This window comes from Grampus griseus (genome assembly GCF_964374135.1).
Source record: "Grampus griseus genome assembly, chromosome: 5".
NCBI classification, from domain to species: Eukaryota; Metazoa; Chordata; class Mammalia; order Artiodactyla; family Delphinidae; genus Grampus; species Grampus griseus.
In genome coordinates this window covers 69,077,167-69,102,917 of record NC_138998.1, presented here as the reverse complement: position 1 = coordinate 69,102,917, position 25,751 = coordinate 69,077,167, and the positions used below count along the sequence as shown (strand labels likewise).

Genomic DNA, 25,751 nt, shown 5'->3' with positions numbered 1-25,751 from the left:
GGCCACTGAACCTGCACATCCGGAGCCTGTGCTCCCCAGTGGGAGAGGCCACAACAGTGAGAGGCCCATGTACCACAAAAAAAAAAAAAAAAAAAGATCTTGCTGTGATTTATGTCAAAGAGTGTTCTTCTTATGTTTTCCTGTAAGAGTTTTATAGTGCCTGGCCTTACATTTAGGTCTTCAATCCATTTTCAGTTTATTTTTGTGTATGATGTTAGGGAGTGTTCTAATTTCATTCTTTTACATGTAACTGTCCAGTTTTCCCAGCACCACTTATTGAAGAGAATGTCTTTTCTCTATTGTATATCCTTGACTCCTTTATCATAGATTAGTTGACCATATATACGTGAGTTTATCTCTGGGCTTTCTGTCCTGTTCCATTGATCTATATTTCTGTTTTTGTGCCAGTACCATATTGTCTTGCTCACTGTAGCTTTGGAGTATAGTCTGAAGTCAGGGAGTCTGATTCCTCCAGCTCTGTTTTTTTCCCTTAAGATTGCTTTGGCTATTCGGGGTCTTTTGTGTCTCCATATAAATTTTAAGATATTTTGTTCTAGTTCTGTAAAAAATACCATTGGTAATTTGATAGGGATTGCATTGAATCTGTAGATTGCTTTGGGTAGTATAGTCATTTTCACAGTATTGATTCTTCCATTCTGAGAACATGGTATATCTCTCCATCTGTTTCTGTCATCTTTGATTGCTTTCATCATTGTCTTATAGTTTTCTGAGTACAGGTCTTTTACCTCCTTAGGTAGGTTTATTCCCAGGTATTTTATTCTTTTTGTTGCAGTGGTGAATGGGATTGTTTCCTTAATTTCTCTTTCTTATCATTCGTTGTTAGCATATAGAAATGCAAGGGATTTCTGTGCATTAATTTTGTATCCTGCAACTTTACCAAATTCATTGATGAGCTCTAGTAGTTTTCTGGTGACATCTTTAGGATTATCTATGTATAGTATCATGTCATCTGCGAACAGTGACAGTTTTACTTCTTCTTTTCCATATGTATTCCTTTTATTTCTTTTTCTTCTCTGATTGCCACGGCTAGGACTTCCAAAACTATGTGAATATGAGTGGTGAGAATGGACATCCTTGTCTTGTTTCTGATCTTAGAGGAAATGCTTTCAGTTTTTCACCACTGAGAATGACGTTTGCTGTGGGTTTGTTGTATATGGCCTTTATTATGTTGAGGCAGGTTCCCTCTGTGACTAGTTTCTGGAGAGTTTTTATCATAAATGGGTGTTGAATTTTGTCAAAAGCTTTTTCTGCATCTATTGAGATGATCATATGGTTTTTATTCTTCAGTTTGTTAATATGGTGTATCACGTTAATTGATTTGCGTATTTTGAAGAATCCTTGCATCCCTGGGATAAATCACACTTGATCATGGTATATGATCCCTTTTAATGTGTTGTTGGATTCTATTTGCTAGTATTTTGTTGAGGATTTTTGCATCTATATTCATCAGTTATACTGATCTGTAATGTTTTTTTTTGTATTATCTTTGTCTGGTTTTGGTATCTAGATGGTGGTGGCCTCATAGAATGAGTTTGGGAGTGTTCCTTCCTCTGCAATTTTTTGCAAGAGTTTTGAGAAGGATGGGTTTTAGCTCTTCTCTAAATGTTTGATAGAATTCAACTGTGGAGCCATCTGGTCCTGGACTTTGTTTGGTGGAAGATTTTTAATCACAGTTTCAATTTCATTACTTGTGATTGGTCTGTTCATATTTTCTATTTCTTCTAGGTTCAGTCTTGGAAGCTTATACCTTTCTAAGAATTTGTCCATTTCTTCCAGGTTGTCCATTTTATTGGCATAAAGTTGCTTGTAGTAGTCTCTTAGGATGCTTTGTATTTGTGCGGTGTCTGTTGTAACTTCTCCTTTTTCATTTTTAATTTTACTGATTTGAGTCCTCTCCCTCTTTTTCTTGATGCATCTGGATAAAGGTTTATCAATTTTGTTTATCTTCTCAAAGAACCAGCTTTAGTTTTAATGATCTTTGCTATTGTTTTCTTGTTTTTATTTCATTTATTTCTACTCTCATGTTTACTATTTCTTTCCTTCTACTAACTTTGGGTTTTGTTTGTTCTTCTTTCTCTAGTTCTTTTAGGTGTAACTTTAGGATGTTTGTTTGAGATTTTTGTTTCTTGAGGTAAGATTGTATTGCTATAAACTTCCCTCTTAGAACTGCTTTTGCTCCATTGCATAGGTTTTGGTTTGTCATGTTTTCGTTGTCATTTGTCTCTAGGTATTGTTTGATTTTCCCTTTGATTTCTTCAGTGATCTCTTGGTTGTTTAGTAACATATTTTTTAGCCTCCGTGTATTTGTGTTTTTTACATTTTTTTCCCTGTAATTTATTTCTAATCTCATAGCATTGTGGTCAGAAAAAATGCTTGATATAATTTCAATTTTCTTAAATTTACCGAGGCTTGATCTGTGACCCAAGATGTGATCTATCCTGGAGAATGTTCCTTGTGCACTTGAGAAGAAAGTATAATCTGCTGTTTTTGGATGGAATGTCCTGTAAATATCAATGAAATCTATCTGGTCTATTGTGTCATTTAAAACTTTTGTTTCCTTATTAACTTTCTGTCTGGATGATCTGTCCATTGGTGTAAGTGAAGTGTTGAAGTCCCCCACTATTTTTGTGTTACTATCAATTTCCTCTTTTATAGCTGTTAACCTTTTCCTTATGTATTGAGGTGCTCCTCTGTTGGGTGCATATATATTTATAATTGTTATATCTTCTTCTTCGATTGATCCTCCACTGTGACAATATTTAACTGACAGTATAGGACATTATAAAGAACATGGATTTTGGAGCCAGACAGAGCTCAATTCAGATCTCAGCTTCATCCCTCAAAACTGTGCAGCCTTGGGTCAGTTACTAAACTCTGCTGAGCCTCAATTTTCTCATGTATAAAATGATGATATTGCCTACCTCTAATACTAGTTGATAAAATTCAGTAAATTAAGAAATACAAAAATCAGTATGGTGGCAAGTATATAGTAGATGCTCAGTGCATATTAACTGTTAGTAGCATCATGCCCTATATTATAATCTATGCAGCAGGCCTTGTCTTACGGTAAAGGTAACCCCCCCCCAAATGTTCTAGGTAGTTTATGTTTGTAAAATGATATTATCATTCAAATGTATTTGGTTTACTCCTTTCCCATCATATTAAATTAGTATTACTTGGATTATGACTAGTTAACATTCATATTAAAAACATATTTTATAACACAGACTGCTTTCTCTTCAATCTATATATGTGTAGACAACTGTTTAAATTGGTTTTATGAGCTCAAGGTCAATTATTATTTTTTTTTTGGCGGTACGCGGGCCTCTCACTGTTGTGGCCTCTCCCGTTGCGGAGCACAGGCTCCGGAAGCGCAGGCTCAGTGGTCATGGCTCATGGGCCTAGCCGCTCCATGGCATGTGGGATCCTCCCGGACCGGGGCACGAACCCATGTCCCCTGCATCGGCAGGTGGACTCTCAACCACTGCGCCACCAGGGAAGCTCAAGGTCAACTTTTTAAAATAATAAAAGTCAATTGCTGAGCAGTTTCTTTTCTGTCAATTGTTATCACCCAGTTGTCTTAACTGCCAAAATAAACAAAATCAAAAGAGACGAAGCACCCAACCAACAGATTGCTTAATTTTTTTAGATGGCCATTCACCTGAGGATAGACAACGCAAATCAGCCTATGGACATGGCCTCAGAAATTATTGACCTCCACCATCTTTTATTGCATCAAACAAATAAGTGGACAGACAAATGGAGAAATGTTCAAATAAACAAACAAAATGTGAGGAAAGGGCAGAGGTCTTGAAATGGAAAGTTCTGGCACCCAGGCTTGATATCTTTGTTTACCAGCATACAGCATAGGGAGTTTGGTTGGTTACTGCCTCCCTGGGCCTTGAGTTTCTTATTTATAAAACAAGAGTAGTAATGCCTTCTCTGCCTGTTTCTCAGGGCTGTCATGAAACTAAAATGAAAAGAAGAATAATAAGGTGATTTGTGAGTGATAATGAGCTATATTTATATAAAGGACTGAAACTTTTATTAAAATTGGAAGATACGTCACAGGCTTAGCCACAGCAACAATGATGACAATGACAGCAATAACACAATACCAAAATGATAACCGTTCAGGACCACATAGGGGGAGTTTGGAGACTGCAGCAAATGTAGGCTAAGAGGGGACTCCAAGGGCTATTTTGTAGGATTACATGCAAAAGTGAAACCCATGGCTTAACCTGTTAAACAGAAATGAAGAGTGGGATGCCTGAGGATTGGAACAATTTCTGGTTCTGAGCGGAAAGATGAAAATCACCCCACAGCTGATCCCTGATTTCCTAATTACTGTTTCCTGCTCTGAAGTTCCAGGCAATGGGCAAATAAACTGCACCCTTTGCAAATATTATGCTTAACATCTTCTTATCAGCTTTCAGAGCCTCTGGACATGATGAGGGAAGCTGAGAAACTCCAGGCAGAGGTGTTTCCTGTTTGGGGAATCTCAAAGATATTTAAAAGGCGTATGTTGGAGTCATTCTTCTCACTCTGTGAAGAATAGCTTCAGAAATTGTCAGGAGATAATGGGATTTTCCATTTTCTGGCCTGACATAAAACTTATCAGTAACCTCTTTATTCCTCATTATTGCTGCCTTCATCTGCTGTTTGTATCTATTATGTTATATAACTTTCTCACAGCCTATTGATCTAGGTTCTCTAACTGAGCAGGGGTCTCACATTCTACCATCGTTTGTCTTTTACATTTTTTTCTAACTTGAATTTCTGAACTTACAGAATTAATAAAGTAAGCAACCCTCACTTTATACAATTTGAATACTGGAAGTTATGGGATTTTCAGACCGTCTTCTGAGACTAGCTTGACTATTAGATCCTTCAGAGACTAGACTTGGGGGCTAGAGGGGCTCAAGTTCAATTTCCAGCCCTGTTTCTTTTTTTTTTTTTAATTAATTTATTTTATTTTTTGGCTGTGTTGGGTTTTCGTTGCTGCGCATGTGCTTTCTCTAGTTGCGGTGAGCAGGGGCTACTCTTTGTTTTGATGAGTGGACTTCTTATTGCAGGGGCTTCTCTTGTTGCGGAGCACGGGTTGTAGGTTTGTGGGCTTCTCCAAGATGGGCCATGACAGCTAACACACCCCAAGCTGGTCATGTTTCCTCACCTTAACTTGTAACTTGTGAAGCAAGAATTGTTCCCAGTGGCAATTCACTCCAATTTTATACTGAAAGTCAATTGGAAGATAGGATTTCTTTTAATATTATTTTGAAGCCAACACACTGAAATAAATCCATTCTGTAAAATAAAAAATACAGTATTTAATACGCTCACTTGGTAACTATGAATGTGTGCACACATACACATATATTTTTTTTCTTCTAGTTTTATTGAGATATAATTGACACACAGCACTGAGCACTGTATAAGTTTAAGATGTACAGTATAATGATTTGATTTACATACATCATTAAATGACTACCACAGTAAGTTTACATACATATATTTATTGGACAAGGTTAAAAGTCATTTGAAGTAACCCAGGTCTTGGAGCTTAGGGATTTAAACTCTATTTCTATTGTGGTTGCCAAGGGGTCAGGGATGGAGTCAGAGTTTGGGGTTAACAGATGCAAACTAGCACATATAGAATGGATAAACAACAAGGTCCTACGGTATAGTACAGGGAACTAAATTCAATATCCTGTGATAAACCATAATGGAAAAGAATATTAAAAAGAAAGTATATACAGTATAATTGAATCAATTTGCTGTACAGCAGAAATTAACACAACATTGTAAATTAACTATACTTCAATTTATAAAAAAGAAAAATAATTCTATTTCTAATTGACATGTGGTTGTGAAAAGCACTCATTTATTTATTTAATAAAAAATGTGTTGAGCACTTGTTATGTACCAACTATATGCTCTTCCAAGTTTTAGATTTTATCTAATGTTTATACTGACTGTAATGCTCATAGGTATAGAACATATTCAGAGGAGTTGCAGTGGAACTTAGAAATGATCTGGCCAATTGCCTTAATTTATTCATGGGAAAATTGAGGTGCAGAGAAATTTCATTGAATTTCTCAAGGACACAATGATAAGAGTAGCTATAGAAGGAAGTCTTGGACACTGTTTCTCAACTTTGGCTGCACATTAGAATCACCTGAGGAAGTTTAAAACTATTTATGCCCAGGCTGTACCCCAGACAAAGGAAATCAGAATCTCTCTGGGAGTGGGACCCAGTCATCAGTATTCTTTAAAACTCGCCAGTTGATTCCAATGGGCAAAATGAGGTTATAACCATTGCTCCATAACAATATCACAGTCTTACCATTTCTCTTTGTACTTAATTAGGTCACCTGTTAATGGAAATTCAGATTTATATGTAAAGTTGCTTAAAGAAAGCAAAAACAAGAAGGCATTACGTCATAAGCATTAACCTTTCTTTCCATTGCCAACACCCTCAGATGTTGTAGAGTTCATTTTCTTGCAATAGCCATCTCACTGTCTTCTAGAACCTGCTGCCAGTCTAATCTTTTAGACTGTGTCTTCGGTGTCTCTTCCATAGGTTACTTTGCAAATCCATTGCTTCCAAAAGAAAAGTTCTAAATACTCATGCTAGCATTTAAGGATGCATCATCTGGTTGTTATTTATCCTTCCAGCCTCATTCTCCATTCTGCTGTCAAATAGCCTCCCTTCACTTACCCCTCCCTCACAACTAAATTGTGTATAATCTCTTTGAAATGCCTTCTTCCCTTCTCACCTGAGCAAAATTCTTCCAATCCTTTAAGGATGCAGCTCAGATTCTTCTTCTCCATGATACCTTCTGTCATCTACCCTCTCTGTATTTCTACGGCATTTCAATACTATAATTTTTTCTTTATTATGTTTTCATTTCTTTGACACATGCATAATTTGACTGTATGGTATAGTTTTCCCTTTCATAACCTATTTTCTTCCCTTGTTTGGTTATCAAGTAGTGGAACACAGAGGGTGAGTTTTACTTATATACTTATCCGTGTAGTAGGCCCATGATACACGTTGCTTGAATGAGGGTTTCTAATAAAGAATGCCATTTGTGTAGTAGCCAAGGATAGGATTCGTTAGGAAAGGATAAATCTTAAATAAGTATACTAGGGCTCTATCTTTGCTTCTTCCACGAATGCTTCTTTAATCACTGAACTATGTATTTGCTGATCCTTAAACTGGAGATTTCTTAGTACTTTTCCTTTGCAGGTGAGATGCATAAAAGTGCAGAAAATAAGATATGTTTGGAACAACTTAGAAGGACAGTTCCAGAAAATTGGGTAAGTTGTTTGAGCAATTGCATCTGAAAAGAAAAATATTATTTCAAAAATATTTTGCTCAGTATGTCTTTCTCATTGTTATTATTTTAGCTCTTTGGAAGACTGGCTCAGTTCTGCCAAGATACATGTAAAGTTTGGATCAGGTCTAACAACAGAAGAACAAGAGATTAGGTACCACGTATACTTTTATCTACACCAGCTCAGAACGACTGTCACCAGTTAGTGAAAAAGAGAGCCCAGGAAACGGTTATCTTAACTGGTCAACATCAGAATATGTTGTAATGCTCTATTTAGTATTATTAAATTAAATGCTTTTGTATGCATTATCTCACTTCAACAGAGCAACCTTGTGGGGAAGTTAGAACAGACATCCTCATCATCTCAGTATAACAGATGAAAAATCTGAGACTCAGAGAGGTTTAGTGGCCTGAACTAGGTCACACAGATGGAAGTGATAGAGGAAGAAGTGCATCTCTGACTATAGGCTTAGTTGTCTTTCTACTCTGCATAATGTTCCTCAAGGTTACTATAATAATAAGGTTGAACCAGTTTTGACTGTGATCAGGAAATATGTATTATACTATGACAGCATAGTTAAATAATAATTGTAGAGCAGCAGAAGAATATCATGCAAGACTTGTAGCTCCACAATTCTAAATAAGCTACTGGGCAGAGGAGCGAGGTTTGGGAAGGGCATTGGGTTGAATGCCAAGAGTCTGTCACTAATTCACTGTGTGGCTTTGAGCAAATGGCTTCTCCTTTATGGGCTTCAGTTTCCTAACTGTTAAAAAGGGGAGGAGAACTCTATAAACACCTTGCTAGTTGTAAGTTTCTATGATTACTGCGTTCCCCTCCACCCCATTTTGGGGTGGAGCTTTGATGGTACTTTGAATGGACTCAGAGTGCACCATCACCATGGGTGCTTGTTAGAAATGCAGAATCTCAGGTCACATCTCATCCTTATTGAATCAGAACCTTCCCATTCGCAAGACCACAAGGCTGTCTGTATAAACATTAAAGTTTGAGAAGCACTGCTGTAGTATTTACATTCTGTTAAGCTCTTTGGTCTGAGCATCTACGTAGAAGGCACAGAGAAAGTGTTTAGCATTCCCAACAGCAAGATAACTCATAGAGTGTCGTTGCTCTGTGTAATCAAAGGAACACATCTCTGAGTTTTCAATTAAAGGGCGTTATAACTGTGGAGCTATTTTTGAGAGTTCAGCACCTTTTCACTCACATTAAAACAAATTCTGCAGCTTCCCAGCACTGAATAGGAGGAGGAAAAGTAGGCTCAGTATTCCTTATCAGTAAAACTGTTCCCCTGTAATGAGCCCTCCGTCTCACATCCATGGAGCCAAGAGTTGGGGAGAGACAGAGTTGAGAGAGTGCTAATCCTGAAACTACTTGAATGGAAAAATGACTAAAATTAAATACCCAAATTACCATCAGGGAAATATTTAATTCAATAAATGATCATGCTTATTGGTTTTGCACCTGAAAACCCTCCCCCTCTCCAGTTATTTTGAGAAAGATGGTGATGTTATGTAATAAGGGAGGCATATGTTGATCCCACAAGTGGGAAAGTGAACATGGAATAGTCTTTTTTTTGAATGGGTAACTGAGTAGGCTGTGATCTCTCCCTATAGGAGGTTAATATGTGGGCCAAATACTATCGATGTTGAAATCACACCCATCTGGAAACTGCTCATCAAGGAGGTAATCAGTATTTTCTCTTGATGCTGGCTAGAAAATAAAAAGGTTAGATTTTAGTCAAATGATCAAGAATGCTACTTGTTAATAGTAACTGTAATTTGGGCTATTTTAAAAGAATGCAAAGCATATTCACATCTCTATTGTTTCTTGTGGTCCATTTTTGCACACACATTTCCTGTTACAGCATAAGATGTGATGTTCGTTTGTCTATTTATCCTTTAATGACTAGATGAACACAGGGTTTCCTTTCTTTCTTTCGTTCTTAATCCTATACTTTTTATCCCGTCTCATCTTTGTGAAACTAAAATAATAATTAAAACTTAAACAACTCAATCCCTTTCTTATGGGCAACATATACAATTGCCTTAGCATCCAAAACTGTAGGAAGAAAACATCTGTTCAGCCTTATTAGTTCTACTGATCTCAGTGTGTGTGTGGGAGGGAAAGAAAGATTTGACCATAATTTACTACATTGAATTTTTTCTGTTTGACTCTCTCACTGGGCTCATTTTTCATTTTACCGTGATTATTATGATACCTACAACCTTACAGCTGTACTCTGGGTCCTCTCCTGCATGGTACCTCCACTCCTCCTTGACTTAAAAAAGACTTACTAAACTCCAGCTACTTTCTCAATATTTCTAGCAAGTTTTAAGTCACGAAACAGAGCAGAAGAAGCTGATAAGAAAAGTTTCTGTGGGCTTGTTCCCTAACCAGAGGCAAAGATAACTGTTCCTATTTTAGAAAGATGGGAATCAACTAGAGGGAATTTGAGTAAGGGCACAAAATGTTTTTATCCCAGGCAGGATTACAACTGTTGGAGTTAATCTCTGCTTTCTCCCCTAGTGTTCTAGATGCTCAATTATCTAGATTATTCCTTTCAGCTTGGCTCTCTATTTACGAGAAAATTTAGTCTTCAACTCGTACATTAATCTAAAGTACTTTAATGGCTTCAGATATAGCAATGTTGTGTCATAGAGAAGAACAACTAGAAAGCATTTTAACTTTGTAAACCTGACCAGTAGGTCAGGTTCCGAAGGCCACTCAATGTAAACTGGACGTGATAATATCTACTCCTCACACAACTGTTGTGATGGTCAACATGGTGATACCTGAGACAATACTTTGTAAATTATAAGGTGCAGTGGTGATTAAAAGTAAGGGCACTGGGGCCAGATTGCCTGGGTTCAAGTCCTGGTCAGTAACAGTTGTGGCTCTGTGACCTTGGGCAAGTTTCTCAAGATATAAGGCCCAGTTTCTTCATCCTTACAATGGAGATAACTAATAACTTCTGGATAATAAGATAATTATGGGAATTAAATGAGTAAATTCAGGTAAAGTTGCTTAGTGCAGTATCTGGTACATGGTAATTGCTGCATAAATATAATAAGAATATTGGGTGGGACGATTTGTCATGGAGACGATTATGATAACAAGTCAATGAATAGCTAAGTATAAAACCTAAATATCTCCCTTGTCTTCCTGTTTTTATGCTGCCAACAGGTTTTAAATCCATTTTACATATTTCAGCTCTTCAGTGTCTGTCTGTGGTTTAGCGAAGACTATAAGGAGTATGCTTTTGCTATCGTAATCATGTCTATCATTTCCATCGCTTTGACCGTATATGATCTCAGAGAGGTGAGTTTTTCCACCAGTCGTATGGTCTGAGAAAGAAAGAGGTGTGACTTTGTTGAAATTTTGTTTGAAAAGCGTATAATCGGAAAATAGTCATTGCCCAGTCCATAACAAATGAGACCACGTTTGTAAATATCTAGCACAATAGCTGATGCTCAACAAATTCTAGTTCTTTCCTTTCCTTTCCATCCCAATCCCTAACCTTTCAAGTTATTTTTTTCCCTCTCTTTAGCTTACTAAGGCTGATTATTGAGAAGAAAATGCAAATATTTATGAATTGTGAATAAGTGAAAAAATATGTGTAGAGACTACTGATGGGTCTTGAAGATGGTGGAAAAGGGGTGAAGGTGGAGGAGTCTTTAATATTTAATAAGGAGTGTTTAATATCTTTGTCCTTTATGTTTGGTTGGTAATCATTTGTCAAAACCCCAGTCCAACTCTTGGCTTTCTTTATGCCTACACAAGGGGATCTAGGCACTGCCAGGAAAAAAATCACACGGTACACGTTGGTTGATTGTGCTATAAATCCATGAATACCGACCTCATCTGCACAAGCTTTCTATATGTCTCTGGTCAATGTGCTCTCCCATTCTCTGGAATTAAGTTCTCAAACCAAATCTTCCTTCAAGTTTCTGAGATGCCTAACTGTCCACATTCCACTTTTCCTCTAATTCAGCTGATAATCTATCTCATTGCTTTTTTTTTTCCCACAAAGATAGAAATCATAAGATAGGAATTTGCTCAGTTCCGCACCCTCCTACTGCCAGATGACTTTTGTCTCCACCTCCCTCCTGACCTGATCTCTCATTACAGAGGAGGCGGTGCCCTCTGCTTGTGCTTTTGATAGCATCCTTTTCACCGTCTCAGCATGCTTATGGGGTCGGTGAATGACTCTTTTCCTCATTCCCTCTCCCTAACAGCCTTCCTATCAGCATTTAAACATGCTCAAGTTTCTCCCAACTTAAAAACAAAACAAAACAAAACAGAAACAAATGAAAAAAATCCCTTCTTTTGACCATGCTTCAAACTTCAGCTACTATTCTACCTCTTTTCTCCCTTTGACGGCAGAACTTCTCAAGCTCATTATGCATCTCTCTTCATTTACTCCTCTCCCTCTCATTTCTCATCTATATGGAGCTGGCTTCCTCTCTTATGACTCCATTCAAAGAGCTCTTGCTAAGGTCACCACTATAATCCTAAGGCTCATAGATAGTTGTTGTTTTTTTTTGCGGTACTTGGGCCTCTCACTGTTGTGGCCTCTCCCATCGCGGAGCACAGGCTCTGGACGCGCAGGCTCAGCGACCATGGCTCACGGGTCCAGGCGCTCCGCGGCATGTGGGATCCTCCCGGACCGGGGCACAAACCCGTGTCCCCTGCATCGGCAGGCAGACTCCCAACCACTGCGCCACCAGGGAAGCCCTCATAGATAGTTTTAAAATAAAAAAACAGTACTTTTTAAAACTAGCTAGACTTTTTTCTTAATAGAAGGAGTAATATATGGACATAATAAAAAAAGTTCACAAGAACAAAATAGTGTAAATGAGTAGTAAATACTCCTCCCACCTTAGTTCTTTCAGTGTCTGGGTCTCCTTTTAAGAGGCATCCACTGGGACCAGATGTTCTATATACTTTTAGCACTGTTAAACACATATGCGTTTATTTGTTTTATACAAATGGAAGTATACTATTATATACACTGTTACGCACTTGCATTTTTCACCTATGTATCTTAAATATCTTTCTGTATCTGCACAAATATATTTTCTCTAAATGTACCATGATTTTAAAACCAGTCTTATACTGATGGATATTTAGGCTGTTTCTAGTCTTTTGCTATTAAAACAATGCTGCATTGAGGATATTTGCATATATATCTTTTCATACATCCACATATATATGTGTTTGCAAATATGTATAAATCACAAGTATATATAATTTATATTACATGTAAATGTGTGTATAACATATCTGTATTGATAAAGAGATATAAATTTTCTGTATTTGAAATTGCTTAATCATAAGCTAAATATATTTTTTTACTAGACATTGTCAAATGCCTCTTAAACAAGTAATGCCAATATACACTCCTCCCAAGAGTGTTTATTTATTTTCCTTATTTTTGCCAATATAAATGAAAATAGAATTTCATAACTATAATAGCATGTTTTCCATTGTGAGTTGAGCACTTGCTCGTGTTTTAAGCTATTTGTATTTCTTTTACTGTGAACCGTATTCATGTCCCTCATTAATTTTTATTGAGTGGTTGGTCTTTTGCTTGCTGATTTCATGATTCCCCTCCCACAGTGTATACTTTCTTCCACAGCGTCGATTTCACTAAACCTCTCAGTTGCATTTGGCATTGTTAACTGCTCCCGAGCTTTCCCTTTGGCTTCAGTGACAACACACTCTCCACCTCTCTAGCTGCTCTTCCATTCTCTTTTTATAGTTCATCCTCCTCTACCTAGCTTTTTAAAAAATGGGTGTCTCATATCAAAACAATATGAAAATGTTCACCACATAAAGGCTCCCTCTTCCTCCACCCCTCCACTTATGCAACCAGTTTTTAGTTTCTTGGGCATTCTTCCAAAAATGTTTTTGGAATATACATCTATTTTGTTTTCCTTTCTTATGTAAGAGGGAGCATAATCACACTATTTCCTACCTAGCTTTACTATTATTATTAATAATACTGTCTTGATGGTCTCTTCATGTGAGTACATTGAGTCTTCATTATTCTTATACTGCATATACTAATGACTTCTAAAGGCATATGCTAATGACTTTCAAATTTATATATGTATTTTAAGTCCAAATATCTCTTTTGAGTTGAGACACATAGATTCAACAACCTATTTGATTCAATGTCACTTCTTCAGGGAAGATTTCTATTGGTTCATTAGCTATATATGCTCCCAAAACACCTTATTGTTTTCATTTTATTGTTGATTGCAGTGATATATTTATGTGTGTGATTATTTGATTAAATGTATTTACCCAGTAGGTTGTAAATTCCTGATGCTAAGAATCATATCTGTTTTGTTGACCATTCCACCCCAACCTCTCAGCATAAAGGTTGTTCAATAAATGTTGAGTGAATGTATGAATGAATAAAAGAATAAGTTAATAGCAGAACACTCTTTTGCCTTATATGATTCTGTTCATCATTCTTAGGACATATTAATCAGATTTGTAAATGATTTGAAGCTAGGAGATTAAGGGAGAGTCTTAAATGACAAAATCAGAATAAAAAAATGAAAACACTAAATGATTGGGAATTTGTAATCCCCAGGACCATGTAAAAGGTCTTTCACACAATAATTTCTTAATAAATGTGAAATCAAATATAATTGTATTATTATTTTTGTCTCCTCTTATTTATTCACTCTCAATGTCCCGTATATTTCACATATTAAAGCAGCAAATACTATGAGGGAATAACAGGAACAATCAAACTCCTTATGAAGTTAGGTTAGAAACTCTGATATGGGATAACCCCAAACTGAAATAATGCTTGGTTCTTGAAACTATTTAGGTATAAACGTAAATGTTGAATGATCAAAGTTCTTTTGAGTGGACAGAGCATGCTGGGAACTTCCTTTCTATTAAACAACACGTACTTCTTATCACTGGCTGAAGAGCACCACAAGTTGGATGCTTTTTCAGTTGAGTAGGAGGCTACTCAGTCTTGTTTTTAAACAGTACATTCAGTTGGCTCCATCTTTAAAGAAGGCTAACACTTTACTGAATAATATCTGGGACCTATCCTCAAATAGAAAAGGCTTTTTAAAATTTTCTATTCTTCTTTTTCAGCAATCTGTAAAGCTCCACCATTTAGTTGAATCACATAATAGCATTACAGTCTCTGTATGTGAGAAAAAGGGTAAGTCACTTCATTTTAGATCTGTGTGTTGTCCATATGAAATGAGAAAAGGATTTAAATTTGTATTCCTGATTGTTCCTACTACTCTCATCTTCATATGTATCTTTTCCTGTGCATTTACTTAAAGGGGTGGGGAAGTGGAGATGTTTTTCACCTTTTAAAAAAACGTTGAGGTAAAACTGACATACAATAAGCTGAATTCAAGTGTACAATTTGATAGGTTTTGACATGTGTACCTACTTATGAAACTATCACCACAATAAAGGTGACTGTCCATCCCCCCTAAAAGTTGCCTTGTGCCTGTTTGTAATCTTCCCTTTCAATTTCTCACAATTTCATCCCCATCCTCAGGCAACCACTTTGCATGTTTAGAATATTTTATAAATGATATTGTATAGTATGCATTTGTTTGTCTTTTATAGTATATTTTGGGTTAATTTTTTGGGGATCGAAGTTCATCATAATTTTGAAGTTCATCCATTTTGTTAAGAACATCAATAGTTTATTTCTTTTTATTTCTGAGTGAATTCCATTGTCCAGATAGACCAGTTTGTTCATTCATTCATTTGTTGATGGAAATTTGGGTTATTTCCAGTTAGGGGCTATTACAAATAATGCCACTTGAACATTTGGGTTCAAGTCTTTCTACGGACATACACTTTCATTTCTTATTTTCTAGGGAAAATACCTAACTGTGGAATGGCTGGATCATATGATAAGTAAATATTTAACTTTTAAAGAAACTGTTTTCCAAAGTGGTTGTGCTCTCTTACATTCCCACCAGCAGTGTGTAAGAGCTCCAGTTGCTCCACATTCTTGCCACTGCGTGGTATGGTCAGTCTTTTTAATTTTAGCCATTTTAATAGCTGAGGGGTAGTATCTCATTGTTGTTTTAATTTGCATTTTCCTGATGACTAATGGCATTGAGCATCTTTTCAAGTGCTTCTTTGCTACTTGTATATCTTCTTTGGTGAGGTATCTGTTTAAATCTTTTCCATATTAGACTGTTTGCTTATTATTAAATTTTGAGTGTTCTTTCTACATTCTGGATACAAGTCCTTTTTCCAATATGATTTGCAAATATTTTATCCCAGTCTGTAACTTATAATGTCTTTTCATTCCCTTCATAGTGTCTTTAAAAGGGCCAGTGTTTTTACTTTTGTTAAAGTCCAGCTTATCAGTTTTTTCTTTTGTGGATCATGTTTTTTGTCATATCTAAGACATCTTTGCCTAATCCAAGGTCATCAAGATTTTCTACGTTGTCTTCTAGAGGTGTTATAGTTTTAAGTTTTACATTTTCGTCTCTGTTGTATTTTGAAGTTTTTTTTCTTTTTCTTTTTTTTTGGATTGAAGTTCGTTTTTTGCAAGCAGATATCCAAATGTCCCAATACCATATGTTGAAAAGACTGTCCTCTCTCCACTAAATTGTCTTCGCATCTTTGCCAAAAATCAGTTTCCTGTACATGGGTGGATCTATTTCTGGACTCCTTATCCTATTCATCCTATTCTACTGTTCTATTTGCCTGTCTTTATATCAATGCCACATAATGTAGCTTTATAATAAGTCTTGAACTAGAATAATGTTAGTCCTCCAGCTTTGTTCTCTTTCAGAATTATTTTAGCAATATTGGGCTCTTTGCATTTCCATATGACTTTCAGAATCAGCCTGTCAATTTCTAGCAAAAGAACATGCTGAAATTTTGATTGGGATTGTGTTGAATCTATAGATCAATTTGTGGAAAACTGACCTGTTAACAATTTTGGGTCTTGTGACCTGCAGACATGGTGTATCTGTATTTATTTGTCTTTGATTTCTCTCAGCAGTGTTTTGTAGTTTTCATTGTACAGTTTTTCACTCTTTCTCAGATTTATTTTTAAATATTTCATATTTTGATGCTATTTAAATGATATTTTAAATGTAAATGTCCCATTGTTCATTTGCTAGTAGTTCCCTCATATGCATGTGCTGATTACTAGTCTGCTGAATACTAAAAGGGGACCTCTGTGGGCCTTCGGGACTCTCCCTCCGGGCAATTACTTTCTCTCCAGTACTCTGTTCTGTGAACTCAAGATGCCTTAATCTCCATAGACTTTTAAGAGTCTTCTGGACTTTGTCTGGGTTCCGCCTCCTTCATAGTGGCCTGGAAACCCTCTACAGGCAGTAAGCTGCAGGTCATCTTCATTTGTTTCCCATTTCTTTTGTTGCTTATATTTAGTGTCTAAAACCATTGTTTCATACATTTTGTATGACTTTTGGTTGTTTCATGTGGGAAGATAAATTTGCTCCTTTTTGCTATATCTTTGCTAGAAGTGAATTTTTACCTTTTAAAAATGTCCTGAAATGTAAAGTTACATAAAACTGTAACTTTTTATGATGAAACATTTTACATATAATAGTGGAGAGAATACAATAATGAAACCCTATGTACCTATCACCCAGACTCAATTATTATCAAGTCACTGAATGTGTTTTCATCAGTTCTAGTTCCTCCCTCACCCTGGATTATTTTTAAACTATTTCAGATATCATATAATTTCATTTGAAAACATTTCAGTATAGGTCTAAAATATAAAGACTCCTTTTTAATTCCTTTATCACAGCTTTAAAAAAAACATAAGAGTGAGGGCAGTGAAGTAGGAGGAACAAGAGAGATTTCTGAAATGGTGTTTAAAAAAAACAAAAACATAATTTAAAAAATCATCAGTTCTACAGGCAGTATTCAAATTTCCACCAATTGAATCACAAGTGTGTGTATATACTTATGATATATATGATATACAATATATATTTATTATATATAATATATATTTTCAAATCAGGATCCAAATAAAGTCCATATACTGCAATTGGTTAAGTTTCAAGTTTATTTTAATCCACACTTTCCCTCCTCCACATCCTATTTTTTTCCTTGAAAATTTTTTGTTGAAGAAAGTAAGTGGCTCATCCTCTGGTTTCCACGGTTTTGAGTGTATTGATTGCGTACTCATGGAATAATTTAACATGATTTTCTACTCCTTGTACTTCCTATAAATTGATGGTTAGATCTGAGGCTTGAGTTTTTGGCAAGAGTACTTCATAATTGGTATTGTGTATTTCTAATAGGAGGTACATAATATTTGTCTTTTTCTTGTGATATTAACAGACATAAATCTTCATGACCCAGATTTATTATTTCATTGAGTTTAGAATATATTCCATCTTCATACATTAAGTGGAATATTTCCATAAAGAGAGACACGCTTCTTCAACCATTTCATTGCCCTGAGATTCAGTTTGTTTCAGGATAAATATATGACTATTTCTCCTTATTTACCAGCTTTCAAAATAATGGGTTGATCTTTTAGCATTTTCCAAAGGCTTTAAAAAAAATTTTAGTGTCATTATACGTGTATAATTTTAACATGGTTGGGATATTTTCATCCGCTGCAGGTTTTATTCTTGTTGTTCAAGATGCCCATCTTTGGCCTTTCAGACTTTTTCATGCTGACTCTCGAATTCATTTGACATGACCCCAGTAATCTTTGAAAATTGTATTGCTTTCTGGTATGATAAGCTATTCCAAGTTCATCTTGGACAATTCCGGCTCCAAACCTGGACACATCCAATTTTCCAAAGACCTCTTACATATGGTACTTAGAGACATCAGTCAGAGTGTTAGGAATGCTCATTTCTGTGGTGTTAGTTATTGTTTCCAGGCCTTTTCAGAAGACATACCTAGAAAATAATATTCTAAAGATAAATGTGAATTGTGAGCTCATACTGACATTTCCAGATTAAGTTTAGAACTAAGGGTTTTTAACTTAACTTTGTTGATTGTCCTTCTAGTTCTCCTTTCTCCATACCAAAAGTCCTGATTCTCAATTACAGCAACAAATTACTCATTTGCTTTATCCCATTACACATAGTAATCTCAGAGTAACAAACCAACACACCCAGCAACAATATGATTCCTAAAAACAATTTAAGAATTTTCTTAAAGTTCTTTTTTTTCTCCTGTTTGTGATACACCATGAGGAAGGTACAAATTATACTTGAAAATACATGTTTTAAAGTCACTGAAAATAATTCTTCTCTGTATGGTTATGCCAACAACAGTTATGTTCACAACTAGGTGAACAACAGGTTCACCTCATTTATTCTGTTTTAGCCTTTTAATGTTAGCTTTTCAAATTTATTTTTGTGTTAGTTTGTGTAGTTACTATATAAAATATCTATATGATTTGAAAGTTAAATCCATAAAACAAAAGACATTCAGGGGAGTCAATTTCCTAACCTTCCTTCTGCACCTGTGTACTCAAACTCTCAATAGTAATCATTTAAAAAATTTTTACATTCAAAAATACAAATTATAGATAATATTCATAGTGACATAGTATATATGCAGAATAGGATATGTACATATACTGCTGCTTTTTAGCTTGCAGGGGTGTATCCTACACATTTAACTTATATTTCCTGGTGTGTAGGCTACATACTTAATGATGTTTCCCAGGGACCCTTTCAGAGCAGTATATATAGATATTCTTCATTCATATTTCAGCTGTGTAATACTCTCTTGTATGGAGGAACCATTGTTTATTCAGTAAGTTCTCTGTTGAAGGATTCTTTCCCAGCCTTTTACTATAACGAATAATGCTGTAATAAAAAGCCTTGTGCCTTTATCTTTCCATATTTTTCCAGTCTACCTCTGACATAGATTTTGAGAAGTAAAATTGCTGAGTTAAATAATAAATGCATATGTATTTTTGATGGAGAGATATTGCCAAATTTCTTTCCATAGACAAGGTACCAGTTTTCATTCGTACCAGAAATGTGTGAAAGTACCTGTTTCCTCATAATCTTGCCAACAGAATATACTGACAAACGTTTAGATTTTTCTAATCAGATAGGTGAGCAATGCTATTTCATGTATGGTTCTCTCTGTCTTTTTCTTTCTTTCTTTTCTTTTTCCCTGTGAAGTAATTTACAACATACAGAAAAGCCACAAGAGTAGATCAAATAACTTTTTTCTTGAACCATTTGAGAATAAGTGGCTCCATGACTCCCACATGCTTTAGTGTATATTTCTCAAAGATACGAGCATTCTTCTATGTAACAATTCAAACATTAATATCAGATGGTTAATATTGATATTAGTACCAAAGAATGCTCAGTCCCATTCCAATTTTGTAATTGTCTTAATAATGTTCTTTATAAGAAAGGACCCAAGATCACTGAATACTGTTGTTTGCCATATCTCTTTAATCTTTCCTTGACTTTCACGACCTTGACTCTTCCCACTTTGTTATTTTGTAGAATGTCCCTCAACGTGGATTTGCCTGATATTTCCTTACAGTTAAATTCAGCTTACGCTATTTTGGCTGGAATATTACAAAAGTGATGCCATGTTCTCTTAGGTGGTACATAATTTAAACTTGTCCTATTACTGGTGATGTTAACTTGGACTACTTAATTAAATGGTGTCTGTCAGGTTTCTCTATTGTACAGTTACTTTTTTCTCTTTCTAATTAATAGTTACTTTGTTGACATATACTTTGAGACTTTATAAATAAACAACCCTCATCAAATTTTCACCCCCTAGTTTTAGTATCCATTGATGTTTCTTGGCTAGATTAATTATTGCCTTGGTAATGGCCAAATGGTAATTTTCTTTCCTTCTATGATAATTAATTGTCAATTTACTGTAAGAAAAAGCTATCTTTTCTCCTCACTTATTTATTCATTTACTTATGTCATTATGGACTAATGAACTCCTGTTTTATTTGATGGGTTATTGTTCATTATTATTCATTACTTTGATGCTCAAATTATTACAGATTTAGGCAGCGAAAGCTCTGTAAGTTGGCTTTGATATCTTCTTGATCTGACCCCATTGCTCTCTGAGCAATTCCGTACTTAGTGGCATAGCGGGACATTCTACCTTATATTATTTGTACTTTTCTTGGCCCAGCGTTGTAATCAGCCATTTCTTTAAAGAACCCTAGTTCTTTTTTGAAGGGAAATGAAATTTAGACACCAAAATTTGGGCACTAGGTGTGCACATCATTAGTGGGTTTTCACTGCTCTCAGCCCTCTCAGAGAACAGAATTAGAGCATGTACATATAAAAAAAGACAAGCAAATACATATGCATGTATTCTTATATACATACACATTCACATCTATATTATTTCTCTATTGAAAACCATCAGTTTACAGTCTTGTCTCCAATTCTAGTCCAATACCACAGAGTTCATTCTGCTTTTATTTCTATTTCTATTTGTAACTTCCTTTCTTCAGTGAGAAACCTGGCTCTCATTAGCCTCATTATATCTAGTTATTGTATCAATCCTGCCTTTCTCACCCTGCTTGGACTCCAATATCTCACACCAGGCCACTGCCACCATGGGGGTCCTGTCTCCCTCTGACACTCTGCACCAGGCCATGTAATCACCCATTCATCCATTTTAGGCTCCACCATGTGGTAGGTGCTGTCACCCCCATCCCCACTTCACCCAGCCCCCTGCATGGATGTCTGTCTTGCTTAACCCCCTATAGCTTTGGGCTTTGGGAATGAATAAGGAAGATAAGAAGTAAAGGAAGACTGGAAAGAAGGACAGAAGGCAGAAAGGAAGGACAGATTTTTCAATTTTCTTATTATGAGTAAGAATGAATATCTTTTCAAATGTTTAACACCTGTCACTTGTAGTGTGTGTGTGTGTGTGTGTGTGTGTGTGTGTGTGTGTGTGTGTGAACTATATGTTAACATCTCCAGCAATTTTGCTATACAGTCATTTGCTATAGTCTCTTTTTTCTCAAACTCTTTGTTTATTAGGAATATTAATCTTTTGTCTGTAAAGTAAGTTTCAAACATGTTCTCTGAATTTGTCATTAGTTTTTTCTCTGCCTATTTATTTTTTTTGCCACACAAAGGTTTTTATTTTATGTAATATAATGTATTACTCTTTTTTCTTACAGTTTGCAAATTTCCAATCAATGTTGAGGAATGGCTTCCTTTTTATATATGCCCTGGTTGCTTTTTCATTGATTTCCAATTTAGGTAGATGTTGGACTGTGTTTTTGTGGGAAAAAACCTGACTCAACTCTGTCTCCTCACACTTTCAGCTGGAGTCCAGGAGCTGGAATCACGCTTCCTGGTACCTGGAGATCTATTAATTTTGACGGGGAACAAAGTGCAAATGCCGTGTGATGCCATCCTGATAGATGGAAGCTGTGTGGTAGATGAAGGCATGCTGACAGGTATGGTTCTACCTCCTAGCTTACAGCCTCTGCTGGTTCTCCCAGGTTTTTCCTGAATGATAATGGCAAAGCATGGAGTTGCTATGGGACCTTCCTATCCCCACAAATCTTATTAACAGTCCTGCACTGGATGGATCTGAGAGTTCAAATTAAAGCTGCTTTCTAGTACTAGGTGAGATATTACAACCCTGTCATTTTACCTTTAAAGATTTTAGAGGTCATTAGCTGTTTCAGAATCATCTGTGACTTTTATGTTTAGTATTTTTCTATAAAATACATCTTCAGAAAAACACGGAGGGTTTGAAAACCATTAATGAAATCCTGAAACACCTCCCCCACAACCCTGCCCCACCCTGGTCAAGGCCAGGCTCTTCCTAGCTTGGTTTGAAAATGTTGAAAAGTGGTTGAGGCAGGATTTGCCAAATCTGCTAACTTCAGAATACACACTGGATATTTTGGACTAACCGTGTTTCATTTTTAAATCGCATGCTGGAGCTGGGAGGGACGTCGTTTCATGGGTATGGAAGCTGAGGTTCAGAGAGAAGTGACTTCTCAAGGTCACGGTGCTTTGAGTTCTTACTCACATATGCACTTATGAGAAGATGCTGTGCCTACCTTTCTGTAAGCTAAAGAATCATAAAGCCTTTTTCAGAGATGGAACTGGAGGCTATAAATACATATTGATGTACAGTACTGTGGTTCCCATTAAAGTCCAAATCGAGTCTATTTCTCCTGGCAGACCAGGAAGGCATTAAATGCAGACAAGAGCACACAGCTCCCTCCTATGTGAACTTACAAAACAAAACAAAACAAAACATGTGTGACAGGTCAGGTTCCTTTCTCTAGGGAATCCATAGACTGATAAAAATCCTTTCGTGCTGGGACTTTTACAAAGCCAAGTGCAATTTTCCTGATGAAAGTGGCCCTAGTATACTGGAACATATCCCTGATCTTATACTGTCCTTTCTACAAATGGAGGTGGAGGGCTTCAATAAGCTTTATTCTCTAAGCTTTATTCTTTATTTGGTTACTTTCACGACTCATTCACCACCTTGTATTGCCACTTAACCCACTGAAGTCTGCCCCTCCCAGTGTGCTGGCAAGGGTCACAAATGTCCCAATTGGCAAATCCAATGGATTCTTTAAATTTCACATCTTACTGGCCTATCTGCTGCACTTAACCATTCTGACCATCTCTTCCTTCTGAAAACACTCTTCTAACTTTCCAAGTCAGTGCTGACTCTCCAAGTTCTTCTACCACTGACAATACCATTCAGCTTCCTACACTTCTCCTCTTCCTCCACCTCTTTGATTTTTGATGTTGTTCGGGGGTCCTGGACCTTTCCTTTTCTAACCTTTCACTCGAACCCTAAGTAATCTTGTCTTTTCCTGTGGCTTTAATTATTGTTTATAAGGTGATGACCTGTGACTAAATATCTCTGGTCAAGGCCTCTCCCCTGAGCTCCAGACCCAAATAAATATCTAACTGCCTACAAAGCGTCTCGACATGGTCATTCCACAAGGCATCTCCAAATCAGGGACCGAAAGGCAATTCCTTCCTCCTTCCTCCTGTAATCCCTGTGTTGATGATTAATGCTACCCTCTGCTCTTTCTTCCAAGTCAAAAACCAGGAAGCCATTTAGAATTCCTCTGTCCCTATGATCTGCCAATATAAAAATCTCCCCAAGTTTTGTAGCTGCTCAATTTCTTATATCTCAAAACCAGTGCCACTTTTCTACTCCTACTGCCAGTTGCCATAGTTCAGACCTTGTCCTCTTTAAGCAGGACTCTTGTGATTTTTTTCTCAACTGGATATCCAGCCTCCAATCTCATCAGACTTCAATTCATTCCCGTACTGCAGACAGAGTACACTCTCTTTGTACGTAAATGTCATAGTACTCTCCTGAATCAAACAGCTAAATATCTCCCTATTTCCCTCCTGCCACCAATGCCTATAGAAAAACATTTAAACACTTAAGTATGTGCATGCAGGGCCTTCCACGCTTTGGCTCCTACATAGCTCTCATGGCCTCTCATTCCCTAGACCCCACAACTTGCTATTCCCTAAATCTTTATTTCCAGTCTATTTCAGCATCTCTGTTTCATTTTACAATACTCATAGTATTTATAATATGACATTATACTTATTTGTTTCCATGGCTGTCTCCCCCTCTGGACTACAAACCTCTTAACAAGAACTATGCTTCTCCTTGTATCCCCTATACCAAGGGTTGTTCCTGCCACGTGGCAGCCTCCAAAAAATGCCTGCTGTGTGATGAGTTAGTATTTGCATGTTTAAGTGAGTGAAGGCCTCCTACCTCACAAAATGAGATGCTTGTTTTCTGTAGGAGAAAGTATTCCGGTCACTAAAACTCCATTACCTAAGATGGATAGCTCTGTGCCCTGGAAAACACAGAGTGAAGCGGATTACAAACGGCATGTCCTCTTCTGTGGAACAGAGGTTATCCAGGCCAGGGGGGCTTGCTCTGGCGCCGTGAAAGCAGTAGTCCTGCAGACAGGTTAGTTAGCATCTCCTTCATTTTATTATTTTGATGAAATATTTTTGCTCAGTTTGTCTAGTGCCTTAAATGAATTAGGTAAGGAGCAGTCTTTAGATGACAAACCCCATATATGTAAATATAGATATTTAAAATGTGAATTGAGCTATGGCCTATACCTTTTAGTAAAAATAATAACATTGATGACAGCAATTATTATTCATATGCTTTGTAATTTATAAACTATTTCCACATATCAAATTATCAGAACAAAGATGCCTGTCCTCATTTTGTACATGAATAGGCTGGGGCCTGCACAGTTCAAGTGAAGTTTAAAAAGAATCACACAGCCGCTCACTGACAGAGCTGGACCTAGAGCTTAGGTATTCTAACCCAGAGAACGAATCTCAACTTCTTTCCAGGCAGGACTAGAAACTGAAAACTTGATGATGAAAAGTATTAGAAATTGAATCCATCTGTATTTACTGGGCCATTTAATTTAAATTTGGGTGTTCTGTGCGTGTGTGTGTGTGTGTGTGTGTGTGTGTGTGTGTGCACGTCCATGCACACTTACAAATCCTTTCCTTAAAATGAAGCTGTATTTGGAAAAGCTGTGCTCTGCCCCCATACGGTGCTTTCCTATCTCTGGGATGCATTGAAATTAAAAGTATAAGGAAGGAAAGCCGGAGAGGAATAGGCTCTGAAAGAGCTAAGGTATATCCATTCTAGCACTTAGGTATTTGGCCAATTATCCTTGAATTGCATTTGGGCTTAAGCACTGTTTAAGTATCTCTAGAGAAAACAAAAGCTGTGTTGAGGATTAGAAGAGCACTAACAGTAGTATTTGTCATCCTGAGAGTATGAGGTGTGTGTTTGCTGCTTCAGGATTCAACACTGCAAAGGGGGACCTCGTGAGATCTATTCTGTACCCGAAGCCGATGAATTTTAAGCTCTACAGGGATGCCATCAGGTTCCTCCTGTGCCTCGTAGGGACAGCCACCATCGGGATGATCTATACTTTGTGCGTCTATGTGCTCAGTGGGGTAAACAGCTTTTGTTCTTTTACTACATGCACACGTACACTCATCTATAATTTATACTCTCCATGTTGACCTTAATATAAGTCGCAGTTTTCAAACCTGGGAAAGCGAAGCCAAACACTGAAACCTGCTTATATACTCCCAGATGCCCAATATAAGCAATTGATCACCAAGTTCCGTAATAGCCATCAGATCTAGTGCGATAAAACAGTTTGTTTATTGAGATATCAACATGCCTCTACTCTTGGACTTCTCCTTACACTATTTTTTCATCTTCAATCTGAGGATGTTTATTCCAATAGTGTAGTATTTTATAGCTGTTAAACGAGGAATTTAAAATAAAACCCAGTGTTGGTGAGATCATGGCAAACTGGTACATTGTTCTCCGCTGGTAGTAGTATGAAC

General features: G+C 36.6%; 1 protein-coding gene across 1 annotated transcript in view; it reads left to right on the top strand.

The window, feature by feature from the left end:
• The window catches only part of ATP13A4 (ATPase 13A4), a gene marked incomplete at both ends in the record, with an annotated part of 134,083 nt that overhangs the window by 64,551 nt on the left and 43,781 nt on the right, over positions 1-25,751 (top strand). The window contains 8 exons of the mRNA XM_082654765.1: positions 7,271-7,341; positions 7,432-7,512; positions 8,988-9,057; positions 10,558-10,692; positions 14,500-14,569; positions 21,674-21,808; positions 24,157-24,327; positions 25,192-25,349. Coding sequence (XP_082510891.1) covers positions 7,271-7,341; positions 7,432-7,512; positions 8,988-9,057; positions 10,558-10,692; positions 14,500-14,569; positions 21,674-21,808; positions 24,157-24,327; positions 25,192-25,349 — 891 coding nt within the window. The remainder of the gene's footprint in view (positions 1-7,270; positions 7,342-7,431; positions 7,513-8,987; positions 9,058-10,557; positions 10,693-14,499; positions 14,570-21,673; positions 21,809-24,156; positions 24,328-25,191; positions 25,350-25,751) is intronic.